The sequence below is a fragment of the Oncorhynchus tshawytscha genome, unplaced genomic scaffold, assembly GCF_018296145.1.
Source record: "Oncorhynchus tshawytscha isolate Ot180627B unplaced genomic scaffold, Otsh_v2.0 Un_contig_5925_pilon_pilon, whole genome shotgun sequence".
Lineage (NCBI taxonomy): Eukaryota > Metazoa > Chordata > Actinopteri > Salmoniformes > Salmonidae > Oncorhynchus > Oncorhynchus tshawytscha.
The window spans coordinates 3,470-20,000 of record NW_024607850.1 but is presented as its reverse complement, the minus strand read 5'-3'; the positions used below and the strand labels follow the sequence as shown (position 1 = coordinate 20,000).

Here is a 16,531-nt window from a genome sequence, read left to right as displayed (position 1 = left end):
TTTGTTGCCAGGACATCAGTACCTTGTTGTCAGGACATCAGTACTGTGTTGTCAGGGCATCAGTACTGTGTTGTCAGGACATCAGTACTGTGTTGTCAGGACATCAGTAATGTGTTGTCAGGACATCAGTACTGTGTTGTCAGGACATCAGTAATGTGTTGTCAGGACATCAGTAATGTGTTGTCAGGACATCAGTACCTTGTTGTCAGGACATCAGTAATGTGTTGTCAGGACATCAGTAATGTGTTGAGGCTGTCAGGACATCAGTAATGTGTTGTCAGGACATCAGTACCTTGTTGTCAGGACATCAGTACTGTCAGTCAGGACATCAGTAATGTGTTGTCAGGACATCAGTACCTTGTTGTCAGGACATCAGTACCTTGTTGTCAGGACATCAGTACCTTGTTGTCAGGACATCAGTACCTTGTGTCAGGACATCAGTAACTTGTTGTCAGGACATCAGTAACTTGTTGTCAGGACATCAGTACCTTGTTGTCAGGACATCAGCACCTTGTTGTCAGGACATCAGCACTTTGTTGCCAGGACATCAGTACCTTGTTGTCAGGACATCAGTACTGTGTTGTCAGGGCATCAGTACTGTGTTGTCAGGACATCAGTACTGTGTTGTCAGGACATCAGTACTGTGTTGTCAGGACATCAGTAATGTGTTGTCAGGACATCAGTAATGTGTTGTCAGGACATCAGTAATGTGCTGTCAGGACATCAGTACCTTGTTGTCAGGACATAAGTAATGTGTTGTCAGGGCATCAGTAATGTGTTGTCAGGGCATCAGTAATGTGTTGTCAGGACATCAGTACCTTGTTGTCAGGACATCAGTAATGTGTTGAGGCTGTCAGGACATCAGTAATGTGTTGTCAGGACATCAGTAATGACTTGAGGCTGTCACATCATTGTTAACGTGTGTGTTGTGTGTGTGTGTGTGTGTGTGTGTGTGTGTGTGTGTGTGTGTGTGTGTGTGTGTGTATGTGTGTGTGTGTGTGTGTGTGTGTGTGTGTGTGTGTGTGTGTGTGTACCTGTTTAGGTAAGAAGCAGGATGTATGGTTCGTGGTGGACCCCCAGACAGGAGAGAAACAGACCAGCCTCTCCACATCATCATCTGACTCCATTTGCCCCAATGCACCACTGCTATACATAGGACGAACAGGTACCTAGTCAATACTACTGTATTCTGACTCCCATCAGTCCCAACACACCATAGGACGAACAGGTACCTAGTCAATACTACTGTATTCTGACTACAACACACCATAGGACGAACAGGTACCTAGTCAATACTACTGTATTCTGACTCCCATCAGTCCCAACACACCATAGGACGAACAGGTACCTAGTCAATACTACTGTATTCTGACAGTTCTACTCTACTCAGTTCTACTCTACTCAGTTCTACTCTACTCTTCAACTAGTTCTACTGTACTCTACTCAGTTCTACTCTGTTCTACTGCACCCTACTCTACTCAGTTCTACTCTACTCAGTTCTACTCTTCTCAGCTCTACTCTGTTCTACTCTACTCAGTTCTACTGTACCCTACTCTATTCAGTTCTACTCTACTCAGCTCTATTCAGTTCTACTCTACTCAGTTCTACTCTACTCAGCTCTATTCAGTTCTACTCTACTCAGTTCTACTCTTCTCAGCTCTACTCAGTTCTACTCTACTCAGTTCTACTCTACTCTTCAACTAGTTCTACTGTACCCTACTACAGTTCTACTCTTCTCTACTCAGTTCTACTGTACTCAGTTCTACTGTACCCTACTCTACTCAGTTCTACTCTACTCAGTTCTACTCTACTCAGTTCTACTCTACTCTGTTCTACTCTACTCAGTTCTACTGTACTCTACTCTGTTCTACTCTACTCAGTTCTACTGTACCCTACTCTATTCAGTTCTACTCTACTCAGCTCTATTCAGTTCTACTCTACTCAGTTCTACTGTACCCTACTCTACTCAGTTCTACTCTTCTCAGCTCTACTCAGTTCTACTCTACTCAGTTCTACTCTACTCAGTTCTACTCTACTCTGTTCTACTCGACTAAGTTCTACTCTACTCAGTTCTACTGTACCCTACTCTACTCAGTTCTACTCTACTCAGTTCTACTCTACTCAGTTCTACTGTACCCTACTCTACTCAGTTCTACTCTACTCAGCTCTACTCAGTTCTACTCTACTCAGTTCTACTCTACTCAGCTCTACTCAGTTCTACTCTACTCAGTTCTACTCTACTCTTCAACTAGTTCTACTGTACTCTACTCAGTTCTACTCTATTCAGTTCTACTCTACTCAGTTCTACTCTACTCAGTTCTACTCTATTCAGTTCTACTCTACTCAGTTCTACTCTACTCAGTTCTACTCTACTCAGTTCTACTCTACTCTGTTCTACTCTACTCAGTTCTACTGTACTCTACTCTGTTCTACTCTACTCAGTTCTACTGTACCCTACTCTATTCAGTTCTACTCTACTCAGCTCTATTCAGTTCTACTCTACTCAGTTCTACTGTACCCTACTTCTACTCAGTTCTACTCTACTCAGTTCTACTCTTCTCAGCTCTACTCTACTCAGTTCTACTGTACCCTACTCTACTCAGTTCTACTCTACTCAGTTCTACTGTACCCTACTCTACTCAGTTCTATTCTACTCTGTTCTACTCTGTTCTACTCGACTAAGTTCTACTCTACTCAGTTCTACTCTACTCAGTTCTACTGTACCCTACTGTCCTCAGCTCTACTCTACTTTACAGTACTATACTCTATCCTATTCCAGAGTACATGATAACGATGTATGATACGAAGACACAGGAGCTGAGGTGGAACGCAACATACAACGACTACTCTGCCCCGCCGTACGATGAGAAACACGACTACAGTACGTACACAATGATAATATAATGTACTACAGTAGGTACACAATGATAATATAATGTAGTACAGTAGGTACACAATTATACTATAATGTACTACAGTAGGTACACAATGATAATATAATGTTGTACAGTAGGTACACAATGATAATATAATCTACTACAGTAGGTACACAATGATAATATAATGTAGTACAGTAGGTACACAATTATACTATAATGTACTACAGTAGGTACACAATGATAATATAATGTAGTACAGTAGGCACACAATTATACTATAATCTACTACAGTAGGTACACAATGATAATATAATGTAGTACAGTAGGCACACAATTATACTATAATCTACTACAGTAGGTACACAATGATAATATAATGTACTACAGTAGGTACACCATTATACTATGATGTACTTATCTAATTCTGCACAGTATGATAATGCAGTTGTTTCTCCAGAGATGGCCCATCTCGTCTCCAGTGGTGATGGGTTGGTGGTGACCGTAGACAGAGAGTCAGGTACGTTTTACCGTCAGGTAATTACTGTGTTCCCTAACCACTACCAGACAGGTAATTGTTCCCCAATAAACACCTGTTACAATAAACACCTGACAGGCCTGTTACAATAAACACCTGACAGGCCTGTTACAATAAACACACAGGCCTGTTACAATAAACACCTGACAGACCTGTTACAATAAACACCTGTTACAATAAACACCTGCTACAATAAACACCTGTTACAATAAACACCTGACAGGCCCTGTTACAATAAACACCTGACAATAAACCTGTTACAATAAACACCTGCTACAATAAACACCTGTTACAATAAACACCTGTTACAATAAACACCTGACAGGCCTGTTACAATAAACACCTGACAGGCCTGTTACAATAAACACCTGTTACAATAAACACCTGACAGGCCTGTTACAATAAACACCTGACAGGCCTGTTACAATAAACACCTGACAGGCCTGTTACAATAAACACCTGTTACAATAAACACCTGACAGGCCTGTTACAATAAACACCTGTTACAATAAACACCTGACAGGCCTGTTACAATAAACACCTGTTACAATAAACACCTGACAGGCCTGTTACAATAAACACCTGACAGGCCTGTTACAATAAACACCTGACAGGCCTGTTACAATAAACACCTGACAGACCTGTTACAATAAACACCTGTTACAATAAACACCTGTTACAATAAACACCTGACAGGCCTGTTACAATAAACACCTGACAGGCCTGTTACAATAAACACCTGACAGACCTGTTACAATAAACAGCTGACAGGCCTGTTACAATAAACACCTGACAAGCCTGTTACAATAAACACCTGACAGACCTGTTACAATAAACACCCGACAGACCTGTTACAATAAACACCTGACAGGCCTGTTACAATAAACACCTGACAGACCTGTTACAATAAACACCTGACAGACCTGTTACAATAAACACCTGACAGGCCTGTTACAATAAACACCTGACAGACCTGTTACAATAAACACCTGACAGACCTGTTACAATAAACACCTGTTACAATAAACACCTGACAGACCTGTTACAATAAACACCTGTTACAATAAACACCTGACAGGCCTGTTACAATAAACACCTGACAGACCTGTTACAATAAACACCTGACAGACCTGTTACAATAAACAGCTGACAGGCCTGTTACAATAAACACCTGACAAGCCCGTTACAATAAACACCTGACAGACCTGTTACAATAAACACCCGACAGACCTGTTACAATAAACACCTGACAGGCCTGTTACAATAAACACCTGACAGACCTGTTACAATAAACACCTGACAGACCTGTTACAATAAACACCTGTTACAATAAACACCTGACAGACCTGTTACAATAAACACCTGACAGACCTGTTACAATAAACACCTGTTACAATAAACACCTGACAGACCTGTTACAATAAACACCTGTTACAATAAACACCTGACAGGCCTGTTACAATAAACACCTGTTACAATAAACACCTGACAGGCCTGTTACAACAAACACCTGTTACAATAAACACCTGACAGGCCTGTTACAATAAACACCTGTTACAATAAACACCTGACAGGCCTGTTACAATAAACACCTGCTACAATAAACACCTGACAGACCTGTTACAATAAACACCTGACAGGCCTGTTACAATAAACACCTGTTACAATAAACACCTGACAGGCCTGTTACAATAAACACCTGACAGGCCTGTTACAATAAACACCTGACAGGCCTGTTACAATAAACACCTGACAGGCCTGTTACAATAAACACCTGACAGGCCTGTTACAATAAACACCTGTTACAATAAACACCTGACAGGCCTGTTACAATAAACACCTGCTACAATAAACACTTGACAGGCCTGTTACAATAAACACCTGTTACAATAAACACCTGACAGGCCTGTTACAATAAACACCTGTTACAATAAACACCTGACAGGCCTGTTACAATAAACACCTGACAGGCCTGTTACAATAAACACCTGTTACAATAAACACCTGACAGGCCTGTTACAATAAACACCTGCTACAATAAACACCTGACAGGCCTGTTACAATAAACACCTGTTACAATAAACACCTGACAGGCCTGTTATAATAAACACCTGACAGGCCTGTTACAATAAACACCTGTTACAATAAACACCTGTTATAATAAACACCTGACAGGCCTGTTACATTAAACACCTGTTACAATAAACACCTGACAGGCCTGTTACAATAAACACCTGTTACAATAAACACCTGTTACAATAAACACCTGACAGGCCTGTTACAATATACACCTGTTACAATAAACACCTGACAGGCCTGTTACAATAAACACCTGCTACAATAAACACCTGACAGGCCTGTTACAATAAACACCTGACAGGCCTGTTACAATAAACACCTGTTACAATAAACACCTGACAGGCCTGTTACAATAAACACCTGTTACAATAAACACCTGACAGGCCTGTTACAATAAACACCTGTTACAATAAACACCTGACAGACCTGTTACAATAAACACCTGTTACAATAAACACCTGACAGGCCTGTTACAATAAACACCTGACAGGCCTGTTACAATAAACACCTGGCAGGCCTGTTACAATAAACACCTGACAGGCCTGTTACAATAAACACCTGTTACAATAAACACCTGTTACAATAAACACCTGTTATAATAAACACCTGACAGGCCTGTTACAATAAACACCTGTTACAATAAACACCTGTTACAATAAACACCTGTTATAATAAACACCTGACAGACCTGTTACAATAAACACCTGACAGGCCTGTTACAATAAACACCTGTTACAATAAACACCTGACAGACCTCCTACAATAAACACCTGCTACAAGAAACACCTGTTACAATAAACACCTGACAGGCCTGTTACAATAAACACCTGTTACAATAAACACCTGACAGGCCTGTTACAATAAACACCTGACAGGCCTGTTACAATAAACACCTGTTACAATAAACACCTGTTACAATAAACACCTGACAGGCCTGTTACAATAAACACCTGTTACAATAAACACCTGACAGGCCTGTTACAATAAACACCTGACAGGCCTGTTACAATAAACACCTGTTACAATAAACACCTGACAGACCTGTTACAATAAACACCTGTTACAATAAACACCTGACAGACCTGCTACAATAAACACATGCTACAATAAACACCTGACAGACCTGTTACAATAAACACCTGACAGGCCTGTTACAATAAACACCTGCTACAATAAACACCTGACAGACCTGTTACAATAAACACCTGACAGGCCTGTTACAATAAACACCTGTTACAATAAACACCTGACAGACCTGCTACAATAAACACCTGCTACAAGAAACACCTGTTACAATAAACACCTGACAGGCCTGTTACAATAAACACCTGTTACAATAAACACCTGACAGGCCTGTTACAATAAACACCTGTTACAATAAACACCTGACAGGCCTGTTACAATAAACACCTGTTACAAGAAACACCTGCTACAATAAACAGCTGACAGGCCTGTTACAATAAACACCTGACAGGCCTGTTACAATAAACACCTGCTACAATAAACACCTGACAGGCCTGTTACAATAAACACCTGACAGACCTGTTACAATAAACACCTGACAGACCTGTTACAATAAACACCTGACATGCCTGTTACAATAAACACCTGTTACAATAAACACCTGTTACAATAAACACCTGTTACAATAAACACCTGACAGGCCTGTTACAATAAACACCTGACAGACCTGTTACAATAAACACCTGACAGGCCTGTTACAATAAACACCTGACAGACCTGTTACAATAAACACCTGACAGACCTGTTACAATAAACACCTGACAGACCTGTTACAATAAACACCTGACAGGCCTGTTACAATAAACACCTGTTACAATAAACACCTGACAGGCCTGTTACAATAAACACCTGTTACAATAAACACCTGACAGGCCTGTTACAATAAACACCTGCTACAATAAACACCTGACAGGCCTGTTACAATAAACACCTGACAGACCTGTTACAATAAACACCTGTTACAATAAACACCTGACAGGCCTGTTACAATAAACACCTGACAGGCCTGTTACAATAAACACCTGACAGGCCTGTTACAATAAACACCTGTTACAATAAACACCTGTTACAATAAACACCTGACAGGCCTGTTACAATAAACACCTGTTACAATAAACACCTGACAGGCCTGTTACAATAAACACCTGTTACAATAAACACCTGTTACAATAAACACCTGACAGGCCTGTTACAATAAACACCTGTTACAATAAACACCTGACAGGCCTGTTACAATAAACACCTGTTACAATAAACACCTGACAGGCCTGTTACAATAAACACCTGACAGGCCTGTTACAATAAACACCTGTTACAATAAACACCTGACAGACCTGTTACAATAAACACCTGTTACAATAAACACCTGACAGGCCTGTTACAATAAACACCTGTTACAATAAACACCTGACAGGCCTGTTACAATAAACACCTGACAGACCTGCTACAATAAACACCTGTTACAATAAACACCTGTTACAATAAACACCTGTTACAATAAACACCTGTTACAATAAACACCTGACAGGCCTGTTACAATAAACACCTGACAGGCCTGTTACAATAAACACCTGACAGGCCTGTTACAATAAACACCTGACAGGCCTGTTACAATAAACACCTGACAGGCCTGTTACAATAAACACCTGACAGGCCTGTTACAATAAACACCTGACAGGCCTGTTACAATAAACACCTGACAGGCCTGTTACAATAAACACCTGTTACAATAAACACCTGACAGGCCCTGTTACAATAAACACCTGACAGACCTGTTACAATAAACACCTGACAGGCCTGTTACAATAAACACCTGTTACAATAAACACCTGACAGGCCTGTTACAATAAACACCTGTTACAATAAACACCTGACAGGCCTGTTACAATAAACACCTGTTACAATAAACACCTGACAGGCCTGTTACAATAAACACCTGCTACAATAAACACCTGACAGGCCTGTTACAATAAACACCTGTTACAATAAACACCTGACAGGCCTGTTACAATAAACACCTGCTACAATAAACACTTGACAGGCCTGTTACAATAAACACCTGACAGACCTGTTACAATAAACACCTGTTACAATAAACACCTGACAGGCCCGTTACAATAAACACCTGACAGACCTGTTACAATAAACACCTGACAGGCCCGTTACAATAAACACCTGACAGACCTGTTACAATAAACACCTGACAGGCCTGTTACAATAAACACCTGTTACAATAAACACCTGACAGGCCTGTTACAATAAACACCTGCTACAATAAACACTTGACAGGCCTGTTACAATAAACACCTGTTACAATAAACACCTGACAGGCCTGTTACAATAAACACCTGCTACAATAAACACCTGACAGGCCTGTTACAATAAACACCTGACAGACCTGTTACAATAAACACCTGTTACAATAAACACCTGACAGGCCTGTTACAATAAACACCTGTTACAATAAACACCTGACAGGCCTGTTACAATAAACACCTGACAGGCCTGTTACAATAAACACCTGACAGGCCTGTTACAATAAACACCTGACAGGCCTGTTACAATAAACACCTGTTACAATAAACACCTGTTACAATAAACACCTGACAGGCCTGTTACAATAAACACCTGTTACAATAAACACCTGACAGGCCTGTTACAATAAACACCTGTTACAATAAACACCTGTTACAATAAACACCTGACAGGCCTGTTACAATATACACCTGTTACAATAAACACCTGACAGGCCTGTTACAATAAACACCTGGCCTGTTACAATAAACACCTGACAGGCCTGTTACAATAAACACCTGACAGACCTGTTACAATAAACACCTGTTACAATAAACACCTGACAGGCCTGTTACAATAAACACCTGCTACAATAAACACCTGACAGGCCTGCTAAAATAAACACCTGTTACAATAAACACCTGACAGACCTGTTACAATATACACCTGTTACAATAAACACCTGACAGGCCTGCTACAATAAACACCTGACAGGCCTGCTACAATAAACACCTGACAGGCCTGTTACAATAAACACCTGACAGACCTGTTACAATAAACACCTGTTACAATAAACACCTGTTACAATAAACACCTGTTATAATAAACACCTGACAGGCCTGTTACAATAAACACCTGTTACAATAAACACCTGTTACAATAAACACCTGTTATAATAAACACCTGACAGACCTGTTACAATAAACACCTGACAGGCCTGTTACAATAAACACCTGTTACAATAAACACCTGACAGGCCTGTTACAATAAACACCTGTTACAATAAACACCTGTTACAATAAACACCTGACAGGCCTGTTACAATAAACACTTGTTACAATAAACACCTGACAGGCCTGTTACAATAAAAACCTGACAGGCCTGTTACAATAAACACCTGAGAGGCCTGTTACAATAAACACCTGTTACAATAAACACCTGACAGGCCTGTTACAATAAACACCTGTTACAATAAACACCTGACAGGCCTGTTACAATAAACACCTGACAGGCCTGTTACAATAAACACCTGTTACAATAAACACCTGACAGACCTGCTACAATAAACACCTGTTACAACAAACACCTGACAGGTCTGCTACAATAAACACCTGCTACAATAAACACCTGACAGACCTGTTACAATAAACACCTGACAGGCCTGTTACAATAAACACCTGCTACAATAAACACCTGCTACAATAAACACCTGACAGGCCTGTTACAATAAACACCTGACAGGCCTGTTACAATAAACACCTGTTACAACAAACACCTGACAGTTCTGCTACAATAAACACCTGCTACAATAAACACCTGACAGACCTGTTACAATAAACACCTGACAGGCCTGTTACAATAAACACCTGTTACAATAAACACCTGACAGGCCTGTTACAATAAACACCTGTTACAATAAACACCTGACAGGCCTGTTACAATAAACACCTGTTACAAGAAACACCTGCTACAATAAACAGCTGACAGGCCTGTTACAATAAACACCTGACAGGCCTGTTACAATAAACACCTGCTACAATAAACACCTGACAGGCCTGTTACAATAAACACCTGACAGACCTGTTACAATAAACACCTGACAGACCTGTTACAATAAACACCTGCTACAATAAACACCTGACAGGCCTGTTACAATAAACACCTGACAGACCTGTTACAATAAACACCTGTTACAATAAACACCTGTTACAATAAACACCTGACAGCCTGTTACAATAAACACCTGACAGACCTGTTACAATAAACACCTGACAGGCCTGTTACAATAAACACCTGACAGACCTGTTACAATAAACACCTGACAGGCCTGTTACAATAAACACCTGTTACAATAAACACCTGACAGGCCTGTTACAATAAACACCTGCTACAATAAACACCTGACAGGCCTGTTACAATAAACACCTGTTACAATAAACACCTGACAGGCCTGTTACAATAAACACCTGCTACAATAAACACTTGACAGGCCTGTTACAATAAACACCTGACAGACCTGTTACAATAAACACCTGTTACAATAAACACCTGACAGACCTGTTACAATAAACACCTGTTACAATAAACACCTGACAGGCCTGTTACAATAAACACCTGACAGGCCTGTTACAATAAACACCTGGCAGGCCTGTTACAATAAACACCTGACAGGCCTGTTACAATAAACACCTGTTACAATAAACACCTGACAGGCCTGTTACAATATACACCTGTTACAATAAACACCTGTTACAATAAACACCTGACAGGCCTGTTACAATATACACCTGTTACAATAAACACCTGACAGGCCTGTTACAATAAACACCTGTTACAATAAACACCTGACAGGCCTTTTACAATAAACACCTGTTACAATAAACACCTGTTACAATAAACACCTGACAGGCCTGTTACAATATACACCTGTTACAATAAACACCTGTTACAATAAACACCTGACAGGCCTGTTACAATATACACCTGTTACAATAAACACCTGACAGGCCTGTTACAATAAACACCTGTTACAATAAACACCTGACAGGCCTGTTACAATAAACACCTGACAGGCCTGTTACAATAAACACCTGTTACAATAAACACCTGACAGGCCTGTTACAATAAACACCTGTTACAATAAACACCTGACAGACCTGTTACAATAAACACCTGTTACAATAAACACCTGACAGACCTGCTACAATAAACACATGCTACAATAAACACCTGACAGACCTGTTACAATAAACACCTGCTACAATAAACACCTGACAGGCCTGTTACAATAAACACCTGACAGACCTGTTACAATAAACACCTGTTACAATAAACACCTGTTACAATAAACACCTGTTATAATAAACACCTGACAGGCCTGTTACAATAAACACCTGTTACAATAAACACCTGTTACAATAAACACCTGCTACAATAAACACCTGACAGACCTGTTACAATAAACACCTGACAGGCCTGTTACAATAAACACCTGTTACAATAAACACCTGACAGACCTCCTACAATAAACACCTGCTACAAGAAACACCTGTTACAATAAACACCTGACAGGCCTGTTACAATAAACACCTGTTACAATAAACACCTGACAGGCCTGTTACAATAAACACCTGACAGGCCTGTTACAATAAACACCTGACAGGCCTGTTTCAATAAACACCTGTTACAATAAACACCTGACAGGCCTGTTACAATAAACACCTGTTACAATAAACACCTGACAGACCTGTTACAATAAACACCTGTTACAATAAACACCTGCTACAATAAACACCTGACAGACCTGCTACAATAAACACATGCTACAATAAACACCTGACAGACCTGTTACAATAAACACCTGACAGGCCTGTTACAATAACCACCTGTTACAATAAACACCTGACAGGCCTGTTACAATAAACACCTGTTACAATAAACACCTGACAGTTCTGCTACAATAAACACCTGTTACAATAAACACCTGACAGACCTGTTACAATAAACACCCTGACAGGCCTGTTACAATAAACACCTGTTACAATAAACACCTGACAGGCCTGTTACAATAAACACCTGTTACAATAAACACCTGACAGGCCTGTTACAATAAACACCTGTTACAAGAAACACCTGCTACAATAAACAGCTGACAGGCCTGTTACAATAAACACCTGACAGGCCTGTTACAATAAACACCTGCTACAATAAACACCTGACAGGCCTGTTACAATAAACACCTGACAGACCTGTTACAATAAACACCTGACAGACCTGTTACAATAAACACCTGCTACAATAAACACCTGACAGGCCTGTTACAATAAACACCTGACAGACCTGTTACAATAAACACCTGTTACAATAAACACCTGACAGGCCCGTTACAATAAACACCTGACAGACCTGTTACAATAAACACCTGACAGGCCCGTTACAATAAACACCTGACAGACCTGTTACAATAAACACCTGACAGGCCTGTTACAATAAACACCTGTTACAATAAACACCTGACAGGCCTGTTACAATAAACACCTGCTACAATAAACACTTGACAGGCCTGTTACAATAAACACCTGTTACAATAAACACCTGACAGGCCTGTTACAATAAACACCTGCTACAATAAACACTTGACAGGCCTGTTACAATAAACACCTGACAGACCTGTTACAATAAACACCTGTTACAATAAACACCTGACAGGCATGTTACAATAAACACCTGCTACAATAAACACCTGACAGGCCTGTTACAATAAACACCTGACAGGCCTGTTACAATAAACACCTGGCAGGCCTGTTACAATAAACACCTGACAGGCCTGTTACAATAAACACCTGTTACAATAAACACCTGTTACAATAAACACCTGACAGGCCTGTTACAATAAACACCTGTTACAATAAACACCTGACAGGCCTGTTACAATATACACCTGTTACAATAAACACCTGTTACAATAAACACCTGACAGGCCTGTTACAATATACACCTGTTACAATAAACACCTGACAGGCCTGTTACAATAAACACCTGCTACAATAAACACCTGACAGGCCTGTTACAATAAACACCTGACAGGCCTGTTACAATAAACACCTGTTACAATAAACACCTGACAGGCCTGTTACAATAAACACCTGCTACAATAAACACCTGACAGGCCTGCTAAAATAAACACCTGTTACAATAAACACCTGACAGACCTGTTACAATATACACCTGTTACAATAAACACCTGACAGGCCTGTTACAATAAACACCTGCTACAATAAACACCTGACAGGCCTGTTACAATAAACACCTGACAGGCCTGTTACAATAAACACCTGTTACAATAAACACCTGTTACAATAAACACCTGTTATAATAAACACCTGACAGGCCTGTTACAATAAACACCTGTTACAATAAACACCTGTTACAATAAACACCTGTTATAATAAACACCTGACAGACCTGTTACAATAAACACCTGACAGGCCTGTTACAATAAACACCTGTTACAATAAACACCTGACAGGCCTGTTACAATAAACACCTGTTACAATAAACACCTGTTACAATAAACACCTGACAGGCCTGTTACAATAAACACTTGTTACAATAAACACCTGACAGGCCTGTTACAATAAAAACCTGACAGGCCTGTTACAATAAACACCTGAGAGGCCTGTTACAATAAACACCTGTTACAATAAACACCTGACAGGCCTGTTACAATAAACACCTGTTACAATAAACACCTGACAGGCCTGTTACAATAAACACCTGACAGGCCTGTTACAATAAACACCTGTTACAATAAACACCTGACAGACCTGCTACAATAAACACCTGTTACAACAAACACCTGACAGGTCTGCTACAATAAACACCTGCTACAATAAACACCTGACAGACCTGTTACAATAAACACCTGACAGGCCTGTTACAATAAACACCTGCTACAATAAACACCTGCTACAATAAACACCTGACAGGCCTGTTACAATAAACACCTGACAGGCCTGTTACAATAAACACCTGTTACAACAAACACCTGACAGTTCTGCTACAATAAACACCTGCTACAATAAACACCTGACAGACCTGTTACAATAAACACCTGACAGGCCTGTTACAATAAACACCTGTTACAATAAACACCTGACAGGCCTGTTACAATAAACACCTGTTACAATAAACACCTGACAGGCCTGTTACAATAAACACCTGTTACAAGAAACACCTGCTACAATAAACAGCTGACAGGCCTGTTACAATAAACACCTGACAGGCCTGTTACAATAAACACCTGCTACAATAAACACCTGACAGGCCTGTTACAATAAACACCTGACAGACCTGTTACAATAAACACCTGACAGACCTGTTACAATAAACACCTGCTACAATAAACACCTGACAGGCCTGTTACAATAAACACCTGACAGACCTGTTACAATAAACACCTGTTACAATAAACACCTGTTACAATAAACACCTGACAGGCCTGTTACAATAAACACCTGGCAGACCTGTTACAATAAACACTGACAGGCCTGTTACAATAAACACCTGACAGCCCTGTTACAATAAACACCTGACAGGCCCGTTACAATAAACACCTGACAGACCTGTTACAATAAACACCTGACAGGCCTGTTACAATAAACACCTGCTACAATAAACACTTGACAGGCCTGTTACAATAAACACCTGTTACAATAAACACCTGACAGGCCTGTTACAATAAACACCTGCTACAATAAACACTTGACAGGCCTGTTACAATAAACACCTGACAGGCCTGTTACAATAAACACCTGTTACAATAAACACCTGACAGGCCTGTTACAATAAACACCTGACAGGCCTGTTACAATAAACACCTGACAGGCCTGTTACAATAAACACCTGTTACAATAAACACCTGACAGGCCTGTTACAATAAACACCTGTTACAATAAACACCTGACAGACCTGTTACAATAAACACCTGTTACAATAAACACCTGACAGGCCTGTTACAATAAACACCTGCTACAATAAACACCTGACAGGCCTGTTACAATAAACACCTGACAGGCCTGTTACAATAAACACCTGTTACAATAAACACCTGACAGGCCTGTTACAATAAACACCTGACAGGCCTGTTACAATAAACACCTGTTACAATAAACACCTGACAGGCCTTTTACAATAAACACCTGACAGGCCTGTTACAACCTGAACAGGCCTGCTACAATAAACACCTGTTACAATAAACACCTGATACAATAAACACCTGTTACAATAAACACCTGTTACAATAAACACCTGACAGGCCTGTTACAATAAACACCTGACAGGCCTGTTACAATAAACACCTGACAGGCCTGTTACAATAAACACCTGACAGGCCTGTTACAATAAACACCTGACAGGCCTGTTACAATAAACACCTGTTACAATAAACACCTGTTACAATAAACACCTGACAGACCTGTTACAATAAACACCTGTTACAATAAACACCTGCTACAATAAATACCTGACAGACCTGCTACAATAAACACATGCTACAATAAACACCTGACAGACCTGTTACAATAAACACCTGTTACAATAAACACCTGAAACACCTGTTACAATAAACACCTGACAGGCCTGTTACAATAAACACCTGACAGGCCTGTTACAATAAACACCTGACAGACCTGTTACAACAAACACCTGCTACAATAAACACCTGTTACAATAAACACCTGCTACAATAAACACCTGACAGGCCTGTCACAATAAACAGCTGTTACAATAAACACCTGACAGGCCTGTTACAATAAACACCTGACAGACCTGTTACAATAAACACCTGTTACAATAAACACCTGACAGGCCTGTTACAATAAACACATGTTACAATAAACACCTGACAGGCCTGTTACAATAAACACCTGACAGACCTGTTACAATAAACACCTGACAGACCTGTTATAATAAACACCTGACAGACCTGTTACAATAAACA

At 40.1% G+C, this 16,531-nt stretch overlaps 1 protein-coding gene across 1 annotated transcript in view; it reads left to right on the top strand.

Annotated features, from left to right (window-relative positions):
• ern1 (endoplasmic reticulum to nucleus signaling 1) overlaps positions 1-3,519 on the top strand; it is a 19,595-nt gene extending 16,076 nt beyond the window's left edge. Inside the window, exons 6-8 of the mRNA XM_042312679.1 lie at positions 1,043-1,165; positions 2,780-2,881; positions 3,337-3,519. Coding sequence (XP_042168613.1) covers positions 1,043-1,165; positions 2,780-2,881; positions 3,337-3,506 — 395 coding nt within the window. The 3' untranslated portion in view covers positions 3,507-3,519. The remainder of the gene's footprint in view (positions 1-1,042; positions 1,166-2,779; positions 2,882-3,336) is intronic.
• The last annotated feature ends 13,012 nt before the right edge of the window (positions 3,520-16,531 follow it).